Raw genomic sequence first — 13077 nt, 5'->3', positions numbered from 1 at the left:
TTTACATTATGTACTGAGTGTGAATAAATAATGAAGTGTTTCAATTTTGACTATTCCTTTAATGTCCCTTAAAATATCAGTGCTGCTATTTCTGCTGACTACATTGGTTTATCTGTAGACGTCCTCTGTGTCAGGGGATGGTCACCCCCTCTGGTGGATGCTGCTAATTAACATTCCTGTTTGGGACAGTAGGTCGAGGTTGCGAGGCCGACAGGGACGCATGCCTGGCCTGGTGAAATCTGTCTCCCACACACTGCTATAATCACCAGCTCCTCTAGATCAGGGGAGGGGAGGGCACTGACCTCTCAGTACAGAAAGGACATGTCACTAATTATTGGTGCACATCCTGGGTCCCAAAGGGTTAAGTATTCTGGTCATACTCTGTTTAGAGACAACAAAATGATACAAGTGATGCTCTGCACTGTATGAGCTCCAATAGTAGCTACCTTTGGAAATAGATTTGGTATTTAATCAGTATTTAGTGGTGGTTCTGCAGGCAAGTACTAGCTACTTAATGTTAGTAATCTTAGCAAACTTTTGAACCTATGTATTTTTAATTAATTTGCACAGGACTTATATACTGTAATCTAGTACTAGATAGCCTATATGTAGGCTATATGTGAATGTCTGTCTCCAAGTATTTTCAAAAAATTCTAATACAACATATTTACTGTATATTCTTTTAATATAAGTAAATAAGTGGCATTCAAAGAAAATGGATACTATGAAAACGTATCCCCATAATGTGCATATTTTATCCATTAATGATCTTGGTAGGAAGCTAAAGGATAGTGCATTCTCTCTGGAGCTCTTGGTTGGTTACTGTGCATTACTGTGTGTAAAACAGTTCCCCCTCCATTTAATACCAGTGGTGTATTTTATGAGCAAGGTGGGGTTATTATATACATTTACAATGTCACGTCCCATATGAGCACTGGCTACTATCTTTGCTGAGAAGATATTCATTGTGTTATATATAGACTTGCACAGGCCAGTTTGGCATGTTGATACCAAAACAAACACTGGATGTCTGGCCTGATATTACATTATATACTGAAGCATGTTATAAGGCAGATAGATAGATAGATAGATAGATAGATAGATAGATAGATAGATAGATAGATAGATAGATAGATAGATAGATAGATAGATAGATAGATAGATAGATAGATAGATTTTCAGTTTAATTTAAACATAGGCCTATACTTCTTTTTTATTTTTATTTTAAATATTGATCTTGTGCTATCTGCTTTTAAAATAAGAGGACCTTGGTTTGTTTGTTATAATTGCGAAGCCATTCATACATTTTAAGTGTAGCCTAAGTTTCCAAACACTTTCGAACAATTAAGTCACGGCAAGGTATAGCAATATTGCATTACTAAATAAGACATACACTTATATTATTATGTTAATCCAAGGTACTACAAAAATGTCATGGTTTTACCATTATTGTAGTGTCCAAAAACGATAGTTTACTTCTTTGTAAGTTGTGAGAGTAACGCCTCAGCGTCTGACAGTGTGTTGAAAAGCGCGGCTGTTATCTGTGACAGCATCAGGAAATGTGTGTTGACGCGCGCTCATTCATCTCGTCTCCTCGTGCTGATTCCAGCCAATGAGCGCCAGCCAATGACACCCCCACCAACCAGAGATATCCCTCTGAATCTGATTCTGCGGGACAGATAGCCTACTGTACCTCAACCAATGGACCGGTCCGGACGCAATTAGGAACCGTGATAACTATTTTAACATAGACATTTTCAGATTCCTCCTGCTGCTCGAGTGAAAGGAACTCACTTGGATACTAATGCATATTTTATATGGTCGGATATTTCTGTTTTCATTCACCTTTATCGATATTAACTACAGTGTTTTGAATTATGAGGAATACAGTATCTCAAGAGCCGTAATGAACCTGTGACATTTCGTTTTCTTTTTTGGATAATTTTTTCCCCTTACAAACTGCCCGTGTACAACATGCGAGAGTTTGATGGACTTGGATGCAGGGACAGACAGCGCGCGCGTAACGGATTTCTGTCACGCCGTGAACCGAGCGGCAGCGCTCACCGGATTTACCGGCTCTTTATCCTAATGCTGCTCATGTTTACTCCCAGTGTGGACTCGTCTTGGTGGTAGGTGTTTCTAATTATTTATTTAAAGTGGCACAAGAGCATGGCACTGGTTCGTTTTCTTTTCGAGATACATTTTAAAGACCTAAAATAAAACTAATAGAACTGTTGTTGTCAGATAGCTAGTATTAGGTTGTTCACCGTAATTTACCCATTCCTAAAAGTACACTCACTGAATTTGTATTTCAGTTTGGGAACAATCAAAACAAGAATCGTTAATTAAAACACTAAAAATTGGAATTTCAGTTTATCCGGTAGGATCTCGATTGATCACACCAGGATCTCTCCAAATTATCATGGAAATTAATAGATTAGTATGAGGAAGTAAAAGTAAATTTTAAATTAAGTGAAATTCAAAGAAATGCATATGACTAATTTTTAACTAGAAAAGCAAAGTTTATCGAGATAAAAAAAACTTGTATTTAAATTTGTATTTAGCTTATCATCATATGATACATTCACTTTTGTATATCAGGGTACTTTTGTATACGTCATTTCCCAGAATGCATTAACTGGCTTACATTTCTTTGCATTGCAGTTCAGTAAATTTCTCTTCCTGCCATTCTAATTAATATTCCAACTCAAGTTCTTTCCATCTCTAGATGTGACTCACGTCCTTTTGTTGACTCAACGTGATTTTGTTATTTTTCAGTTTTATGATCCACCCAGCAGAAAGTCACAAGTTTCATCATCTAGAAAGTACAAGAAATACAGTAGCATTTCTTTAGGATTTTGAGATTAAAATTTATTTATAGTACCAAAAATTTAAACCATGCATGTCTAAATAATGATAATAATAAAAAATATATTTTTTTACTAATAAAACCTGTTTTTCAGGGAACATAAATATACATTTATATTCAGTCTAAATTAATTTAATTACAGTCTAAATTGACTTAAAAATAATGTAAAAAGCATATATAAGCATTCATATATGTGTGTGTGTGTTTGTGTACATGTTTTTCTATCCCGGTGGGGACTTCAATCTGAATGCGCATAGACTCATGGGGACTCGTGTCACCGTGGGGACCTAAATTGAGATGCCCATGAGGAAACAAGCTTATAAATCATACTGAATTAGTTTTTTTGAAAATGTAGAAGTGCAGAAAGTTTTCTGTGATGGGTAGGTTTAGTGTAAGGGGATAGAATATACAGTTTGTACAGTATAAAACCATTACGTCTATTGAGAGTCCCCACAAAGATAGTTAACCAAACATGTGTGTGTGTGTTGTTTTTCTTCTTCTTCTTGAGTCTAGACCAATTCCATTCATAGTCCAGAGCTTAACAATGAAGGAAGAGTGATGTACAGTTATAGTTAGGTATATTTAATGACAAATGAAAAGTTCTAAAAAATTAAAAAATAGTAAAAAGGTATCATACTAATATTAGTGAAAAAGTCAGATAAATTGAGACCAAGAAAGAAGAGAGAAAATTAGCTCTCGATGCCTGGCAGAAATGCACACAGTACTGTGTTTAATCATTTGTCAGAGCAATTGTTAGTAAAGACAGAGGAGTCTGATGTCTTAACCTGACATTGATCAACACATTACAGACTGTTCTATAACAGGTCTTGGCTGGATCAGCAGACCTACTTGTGTGCTGCTAACACACCATATAAACACACTTGCTAGGATATAGATCTGAAGTGACTTGGTTCAGAAGTTATTGCTTTTCATCTCCATTTCTTCATTGTATAACAGCAGACATGATGACACAATGGCAGACTTCGCCTTAAAAACGTCTAATTGCAGCATTCAAAAGTTCCCCATCACGTCTCAGAGGTAGCAATATCAACATAGTCAGCACACTGCCTAGTGCCCCACAGCTGAGTAAACACCATAATCTCAGTCCACGCTATTTTTTGATACTTTCAATTAAAATGAATGCTCGGTTTCTCTCAAACGCACACGATAAGACAATAATACAGTATTTCATGAATGGGAAAAGGAGGGTTATCATTTGTATAATCTCTGTTGAAATAACTATACGTATGGCCCCTTTTGCCCTCAACAAGGCAGCGGGGATTCGACGGCATGAGTCCGCAAGACAGCCATGGCGGCATGCCCAAATCCATGTGAGTCAGTGGTGATAAATATCTCTCAGTTCCTATGGTAATTTATACAGTTATGGGGATTGTTGTCATCGTTGCAATCAATTCACGCGTAGCGGTTTTCTGGCTCACGTGCAGCAGCCTTTCCCAATCCCGGCCGCATGCAGCTGATAAGTGTTCTGGAACAGAGAGGCAGAGCGAGATTGTGTTTCTGTGTGTCAAGGATCAACAGGGCAACCGTGCAAAGCCGGCAATACCAGGCCCTCCCATGGATGCTATAGCGAGAGGAATAAGTCTTTCATTGGGTCTTATGTTTGCACTAGTATGTCAGTATGAGAGAGAGAGAGATAGAGAGAGAGAGAGAGAGAGAGAGAGAGAGAGGGAGAGCGATAGGGACAGGGACAGCCATAAGAGGAGTGGAAATTGTTCAGTAGGTTTGTACGGAGTGCTGTCACACAAACCCAGACACGACTGACTGGAGAACGAGATCCGGGAAGGAGACAAGGGCGCGTGAGCACAGCGTAAACTTCGCTGAAGGTGTCTGTGTGCTGCGCTTCAACAGAAAGTGTAGGATAGGAAAATGCTACACCTGCAACACAAATATCAATACCAGAATGGCAAATCTTTTGCATTTTTTCAACACAGAACAATAGGAAATAGGACATGCTGGAATGTCCTAAATTATGGAGTAAGAAATAGTCCTTTAAGGGATAGTTTATCCAAAAATGATTTACTCACCTTCCAAACCTGTATGACTTCTTTCTTCGTTGGAACAAAAACATTGGACCCCATTGACTTTCTTTGCCTGATTTTTTTTTTAAACATCTTCTTTTGTGTTCCACAGCAGAAAGAAAGTCATACAGGTTTGGACATGAAGGTTGAGTATGTGATGATAGAATTTTAGCATGGCAATTCGTAACTATTTTACATTTTGGTGAATTGGTAGCTAATTCATTTGAATTCATACAACCTCATGTCGTCCTCATGTCGCCTCATTGACGGTTTAGATTAGAGGTAGAACATTCATACGCTTAAAAATATAAATAAAAATCTTACACTCGTACTAATCACTTCGTAAAAATTGTGATAGTTACGTTTTATCATGAGATTGGCCTGGAAGTTTATTTTAGGTGAACTATCTCTTTAAGACTCCTTGAGGAAAACATTTTTGCTGACAGTAAAATATCATAGGGGTATCATTATCACAAAGAAATGGGCATGAAATATTGATTTAAGTTGAAATTATGTGAGAAGAAACTAGTACAACAGGAAATTGTTGCCTGGGAAAACAGACAGTTATTCAATTAAGTGGTCTTTACGCAAACATATTTGACCGCTGAATGATTGACAAGTGAGAATCAAGCATTCCAAAGAACCGTGTGTTAAAGTGTGGCTTACGTAAAAACTAATAAAAAAAAAAGTGTGCCAAACTAGTGGCTAACATGAACTTTGAGGGTTTGGTCTCCAATAAAGATGACCCAGAAGAGAAGACTAAGTCATTTTCTGATGTTCAAGTGGGATGGATTCAATTATGCATTACAAGATTATTTCTTATCACAAGACTGCCAACTACTGCAATGGAAAACTACAATTATTCATTTGTCAGATGCTTAGTCAACAATGTATCTGTTTGTTTCTGCAGGTACATTGGTGCATTAGGTGCACGGGTCATATGCGACAACATTCCAGGGCTGGTGAACAAACAGAGGCAACTCTGCCAAAGACACCCAGACCTCATGCAATCCATCGGAGAGGGAGCCAAAGAGTGGATCCGAGAATGCCAGCACCAGTTCCGACACCATCGCTGGAACTGCAGCACGCTGGAGCGAGACCGCACTGTGTTCGGCCGTGTCATGTTGCGCAGTCAGTATTTATGCTACACTTCATCATCATCATATAGTAATAATAAGACATGAACTATGCAACCCTGTATCATATTTAAAAAACCCATATTTCATAAAGTATCAAACTGTTAGTTCAAATAAAGCTGTGTGCAGAGTTGAATCTCACCCAACCTGTCATGAACATGTCAGAGCCACACCAAAAACAAAAGAAAGATATAAGAAAGCATATTTTGCACTGGTATACCGCCTAGCACTATTTGATACAGTAAATGCATTACAGCTTTACATGCTGGTAGGGACAAAAAGGTCTCCGCAAGAATAGGAGAAAGTCTGAGAGAGAGTGGATGTTCTCCAAATACAAGTGGCTAGTCGGAGGGGGTTCTCTACAGGGTGATGTATAAACAGTAATAGGAGATGTAAATATTTGTGCAGATGACTCTGGCAGACAGACAAAGCTGCTCTTTTTGACATATCACCCTCAGTTCTGGCTCAGTGCGTGAGCTGGAGGAGGAAAATGAGCAAAATAGGGGTCATTTTGCGCTACTTTGGCAAAAAAACACACCTCAAGGCTATGAGTGCAATCGACCAAAGAAACTAAAGGTGAAGGAGTGTCAGCTTGAATCAGTCCAATGTTAGAAAGCTGTAGGGTGGCCTCCCGCACTTATTTCAGCCAAGGAGCTTAAATCTACAGATGATGTTAGAGAGTTGATATAACAAAAGCACAGTGGATTTAACATCATATTAAGAGCATTACACCTCATCAGCTTGCTAGTCTCTTTTAAAACTACTGAAAAGTTACTTTTTTAATGTTAAAACACTTTCTGACAAGTAAGCCAGTCGTAGGTTGGCATAAAGGGGTCTTTCACATTGGGCACGTTTGTGCGATTGTCTGGTTTCACACTCACTTGATTCTATTGAACCCTGGTGCATCTGCATTCATCTTTCATCATCAAAAACATGCACAGCGCATGACAGAAAGTAGAACGCAGGTCAGTATATGTGTTTTTGTATTAATTTGGTGCTAATATGCGCAGCAGAGTGAATGACGCTTGGGTTTACTGTATGTGCATCACATGAACATGGCTTTCTGCTGCTTGCAAACTGACTTTTTGAGGAGACAGCGGATTGCGAGCCATTCATTTGCTGCTCTGATTGCACTCGCTCTACATAATGACACTGCATGTAACAGCTGTGCATGTAAACCTCACTCCCCTGATCTCAAGAGGTGCGCTAGTGGCTGCGGTCTTTAGCGTCCTTAGCGTTATCGCTCCCGCCTCCCATGCCAGATTTCGAGTCCCGCTTGGAGCAGGAGGAGTAGGACTGGTTACACATGCTCACTCTCACGCGTCTCCAAGGTAAATCATCACCACTGTCATCCCCTACATGTGTTTTGTTGAATCAATGATATCATTCTCGACTAAAACACATGCACAGGTTGCTTTACTTCCTGAACAAGTGCGCACCCAAGTGCGAGTTGCTTTCACATTCATGCAAATCACGCCACAGTTCCAGTGCAAACTAACTCCGATCACCTCTTACGTTCATTACCCGGTGCGCTCATGTGTCCACATGACAGCTTTCACATTAATAATTTTTCATGCGAACCGTGACCCGTTTCAAACTAAACTGCCAGTGTGAAAGCACCCTGAAGTCAACATGAGACAGTGTGCATAACCCATTTGGCACTGAAATTATACACTAGAAGCACAGAACTGTACCACATTTTTAGCATGCTAATATGAAGATTTTTCTCCTCCATCAGGTAGCCGTGAAACAGCATTCGTTTATGCAATATCCTCTGCGGGCGTAGTTTATGCCATCACCAGAGCATGCAGTCAAGGAGAGCTGAAGATCTGCGGCTGCGACACACACAGGAGAGGCCGAGCCAGCGATGAAGAAGGGGACTTCGACTGGGGCGGCTGTAGCGACAACATTAACTACGGTATCAAGTTTGCCAAAGCTTTTGTGGATGCCAGAGAGAGGATGGTCAAAGATGCCAGAGCACTGATGAATCTGCACAACAACCGCTGTGGGAGAATGGTAAGTGTCAAGATTCTCAAATGGGGGAATCAGCAAGCTAATTATAAAAACTTTTAACTTTTTAATCTGGGTTATGGAGTGGTTCATAGGTCATGGGCTGAGTTTTGTTTTCTCTAGGCAGTCAAGCGTTTTATGAAGACTGAATGCAAGTGTCATGGAGTCAGTGGGTCATGTGCTCTCAGGACATGCTGGTTGGCTATGACTGATTTCCGGCGAACAGGGGACTACTTGAGAAAGAAGTACAATACTGCTGTGGAGGTCGTGATGAACCAGGATGGTACAGGCTTCATGGTTGCAGACCGGGAATACAAGAGAACAACCAAAAACGATCTAGTGTACGTTGAGAACTCTCCAGACTATTGCCTAATGGACCGATCAGCGGGTAAGCAACAAAGAGCTGAGTGTTGAGTGTTTTTGTTTTTGAGTCCAAAATTCGCGAAATTTTCGTACATAAAAAAAATAAATATAACTTCACATTGTGTCAATCACGTTTACACACTGCCTCAGAAACTTTTGTCCGTCATAAAAAAGTCATTTTCTGCATTTTTTGCATCCGTGGCAAGCATTTTGAGAGGTGTTTTGACAATTCAGAGCCACCGAATGACGAATACAAAAAAAAGCATACGAAAATTTCGGACTCAGTGTGCAAGGACCTTAACTGGGCAAAATTTACAAAAAAAAGTAATATTTCAATTTAAGGACTATTTAGATTTTGCATTGTTACAGTATTAAGCACATTTATCCAATTTGTAATACTGCAATGGAAAAAAAAATACATTAAATTCTAATTGTTACACTCATTTACATGCAAATTATTAAGTATTTTTTTCTGCAATACAGTAATCATTTAAATGTATTAAATTTATAAAAAATTATTATAGTAATGACAATCTAATGAGAACTACCAGAATATAGAACTACTACAAAAAGTCCCAATATTTTAATGATTTTTATTTCTCAGTTCCAATAAACGTAAAGTCTTAATGCAAAATAAGTCTTAAAATAGGTCCTAAAATATGCTTGATTTTGCATGCTTTTATTAAATATAAATAACGTTTCGATTTTTTGTTTTATTATAATTTGTTTCTTTTTTTGGTTTTGGGGCAGAATGGTACATTTCTGTAAAGGTCCTGATCTCAGAAAAGACGTTTGGCCTATTGACTCACAATGGAATAATTTTACTACTGTAACTGAAAAGACCGGCATTTATATTTCAGGTTCTCTGGGCACAGCAGGACGGGTGTGCAACAAGTCTTCCAGAGGCATGGACGGCTGCGAGGTCATGTGCTGCGGCCGCGGGTACGACACCACCCGTGTAAAACGGGTGACCAAATGCGAGTGCAAGTTCAAATGGTGCTGCGCTGTCGAGTGCAGGGACTGTGAGGAAACTGTGGACGTCCACACCTGTAAACCACATAAGAAACCCGACTGGCTCGATTTGACTTGACTGCCGTGATCGTAACCAATCAGCAGCTACTGGTGCTTTTCTGTTCTCAGGTTTTTAAAGTGGGCCAATGCATTGCAGGATGTGTAGTTTATGACTATAACGCTCTGATCTCCACTTGCAGAACCCTGAACTTTATTCGCCTTCAATGATGCAAGCGCAGTGATCACAGGCCAGTCTGGGGCACTGGTAGACGGTGGGTGTCATGGGAAATTATACAATGGGCATTGTCTGGTGTTTTATTGAACGAACTGTGATCAGGACACAATTCTTTCACTATTTTCAAACTGTAAAACACCTTTAACTGATAATATGTGTGCCTATATACATCGAATTATGTTTTTGGACAGCTGTGATAAATGCAATAATGGAGCTTTAGGGAAAGAACAATGTACACAGCATCAAGCTTCCTAAAAAACATAGCAATAAATCGCATTTCACGCCAAGAATAATTCCATTTAATTGTCCAAAATGATACTTTGAAGGGCGCTGTAAAAAATATTGTTAAACAGTGATAACTGAGTAACCCTTCATTTACTTCATGGACCATGATTTTAATACTCAACTTGTGCACGAAAGAATAAGATCAATGATCAATGTATCATCATGACACATATACCATTGTCATTGTATATCAGAGAAATATATTTCATTTCTAGTTATCTTTTTTAATACCTAAGCACTTAAACATCCCTTCAAATATGAGCATTTTTGTTTGGATCTACGATCAAGTCAATATTTTCTCTGATGGATTTCTCATTGAAATGTGATGTTTACTGAAATAAAAAGTCCAAACCATCAGACTATAAACTGTTCATGATGCACGCAACATATGAAATTGTACACTCAAATCTGATGGCTAGATTAGTATCTGAGAATGAAAGTGTTTGTAATCAGAGTTTGCAATGCTTCAAGCATCAAGTCTTTGAAAATACTTTTAGTTTAGGTTGAGGCAGTCAGTAGCAACTAAACAAGATACCTTCAAGATATTATGTGCATGAAACAATAGCTACTTTGAAAAATGACTGAAGCCACATGGCCACTCTGAATGTATTACTGCTTGCTTCATACTTATGTCCTCATGTAAAACCCACACTAAATGCCAAATCATTGCTAAAATAAGACGGCAGCTTACTGAGATTGAGCAGTAAAAATAGTTAGGTTAGCATGACTCGCATTCTTCGCCATTTATTTTGTTGGTCTGAATGAAGCACCTTGGTTTGACAACATGGTTGTTTCTAAATTTGCTGTTAAGATGGATGAGTGAATGAAGCGCTCGGGTTGTCATGCTGGTCGGTAATGCCAGTGTCCAAAATGATGGCCCCATTAATCTAAAGCAACCTGAAACTTTGTCAGGTAAAGGCCATGCAAGCTTATTTTGTCATTGTACAAAATGTCATTGGCGAAAGAGACCAAAATGGAAAGCCGTTGCTATACAAGTGTTTTTTTTTTTGACCATTATATATAAAATTGCCACAAAATTCTTTAAAAAAAAGGGGAAAAAAATTATGCATATATTTTTAAACAAATATTTATTTAATTAGCCTAAATAATGAAATTAACTTTAGCTTCACAATACAATTATTTTAACTTTCCAACATTAATAGACAGATTGATATGTCATTGATTAGAATTCCAAACGTCACTTATATAATAAACATTCAGATGATCATTCTCACTGCTTGAATTAAACCATGTATAATGTTGCAGTTCCTAAAAAAAACTAATTTTTTTAGCTTTATTAACTGGCCAAAGCCATTGTTTACTGATTTTTGGCATTCAGCGAGTGTTAATTTTGGATCCCGCACAGAAGTGATTCTGATCTCAAGCCATTCTAATTGGTGTCATGTTGTAAGCCAGAGCTGCTCAGATTTGCTTTTGGCTCTGTAATTCTTATATCAAGATTGAAGTCTCAAAGTGAGCCAATAGCTCTCTATTGTTACTTCATTTTCAGCATTGCATCCAAAGATACATTTTTCCAATTGTGGAATGTCAGAAATTTCCCACAGCTAGTCTGATTATGTTTTCCGTTGTTCAACAGTTCCACCTCACACCTTGTCTGTGCCAGAAAAACTTCTGTGTTGAGAAAGACTTGTGGAAAACATGTCAGAGTATGTTTACTTTTGAACATTGTAAAATTACCCCCTTGGCAGTGTGTAACCACTATGTGGTTAGTGTTGAAATTTATGCATGTTCCTAAACAGAATCGGCTAACATTTTAATTAGCGCACTAATCCGTACAAGGACATATTGATAGAGTCAAGGCGCTGAAAGCTAAAATAGCATTCACAACTTTTTGTTCTTTGGAGAGGACTTTGTGTATATTCATCGAGTCACATGACCAGTCCTCAGAGCCCAATGTGTGTGTGGTCCTTACAACTGCATTCACTTTCAGTCAATTGTCCAAGATAACGATCTTGTTATGCTGAAAACAAACCAGCTGTTTCAAAGTTGAAAAAACTTGAACAATTATATCCTTTAAAACTTTCATATTAGGGTACAGGGTAAGGTTCAAATGACGCTTAAAAATTCAATGAAGTGATATAGGCAAAGGCATGCAATTATTAAGAATGAGTTTTTCAAACTCCATGACCCTAAATGTTACACTTCAGCGCATAACCTTTTGTGCTGCGGACCTGAATGTTGCCTTAAATCATGAAAATGTGTTGAGGAGAGGTGTGCTATTACTTTTGTAAACTATTTTTATTAAAATGTTCACATCACATGGCAAACAATACTGAATGTGGCATTAAGTGGATTCTTTATGTGACCGCAACCACATAGCAACACACAGTGAAAACCCTTCAGAACACCTTGGGAACTCCGTAGAAATGCCCTGGCAACCACCCAAAACACCCTAGAAACTGTATACTGTAACCTAGCAACACACTCAGAACACCTTAGCAAATATATAGCAACGCCCTGGCTACCATCCACAAGCTCTTAGCATAAAAGTGATGGGTTTATCACAAGCAAAATATAAATATATAAGTATTAGAAAATATTTAAAATATACATAAAATACTGAAATTGTACTTTAAACCACGACTTAAACGCCATCCCTACAAATACCCTTGCTCATACAGGAATGCTGCATTGGGTACTGTGAACTTCCCACTGTAGGCTTTAGTCCACAGATCCAGAGCAAGTGTTTGGTCTTGAGGGCAGATTTATAGGGGAGATAAGCGTTATATATACGTGACCTTTAGGGACGAGTGTGGCTTGGCTCCCAGAAGCGAGTGGGTGCGAGCGTTAGCACGCTTGCTGTCAGATGGAGCTTACCAGGCCGCCGGCTTGGGATTAACACATAAAAACTCTTATCTTGTGAGTCAGCTGGCAAGAATGTAGCTCTTCTAAAACTTTCAATGCAAAACAGAGGCACAGCAGCACTCCTGTGGGGAGCACCAAAGGCTTTCGTTTTTGTTTAAAGATGTAAGGAGGAGTGAGATCCATAGATATTTATATACACATAGATTCCTCTTAGCGGCTGTTTCTATGGGCCGCTATACGTTAGTTGACCGCCATATTGGAACGGTCAAACCCGGTCTGTGAAAATTCGAGAGCAAATTGACT

The 13077-nt window shown here is 38.6% G+C and overlaps 1 protein-coding gene across 5 annotated transcripts; it reads left to right on the top strand.

Moving 5' to 3' along the window:
* The first annotated feature begins 1658 nt into the window (after positions 1-1658).
* Positions 1659-10305, top strand: wnt2ba (wingless-type MMTV integration site family, member 2Ba). 5 transcript variants are annotated; one of them, XR_013822552.1, is made up of 6 exons: positions 1665-2129; positions 5819-6039; positions 7783-8060; positions 8178-8395; positions 9278-9539; positions 9629-10305. XR_013822552.1 is itself a non-coding variant. In XM_079883972.1 (6 exons), exons 1-5 carry the CDS (start codon positions 1975-1977, stop codon positions 9505-9507), a joined length of 1149 nt encoding a protein of 382 aa, XP_079740098.1. In that variant the 5' UTR covers positions 1665-1974; the 3' UTR covers positions 9508-9539; positions 9629-10305. The 5 variants fall into 5 exon arrangements, 4 of the variants coding, with proteins under 4 accessions (XP_079740097.1, XP_079740098.1, XP_079740099.1 ...); XM_079883972.1 differs by having other exon boundaries at positions 8178-8442; XM_079883971.1 differs by having other exon boundaries at positions 1659-2129; positions 8178-8442; positions 9278-10305.
* Positions 10306-13077: the final 2772 nt, after the last annotated feature.

Source organism: Squalius cephalus (assembly GCF_949319135.1).
Source record: "Squalius cephalus genome assembly, chromosome: 10".
Taxonomy (NCBI): domain Eukaryota; kingdom Metazoa; phylum Chordata; class Actinopteri; order Cypriniformes; family Leuciscidae; genus Squalius; species Squalius cephalus.
This window is presented reverse-complemented; position numbering and strand designations above follow the sequence as displayed.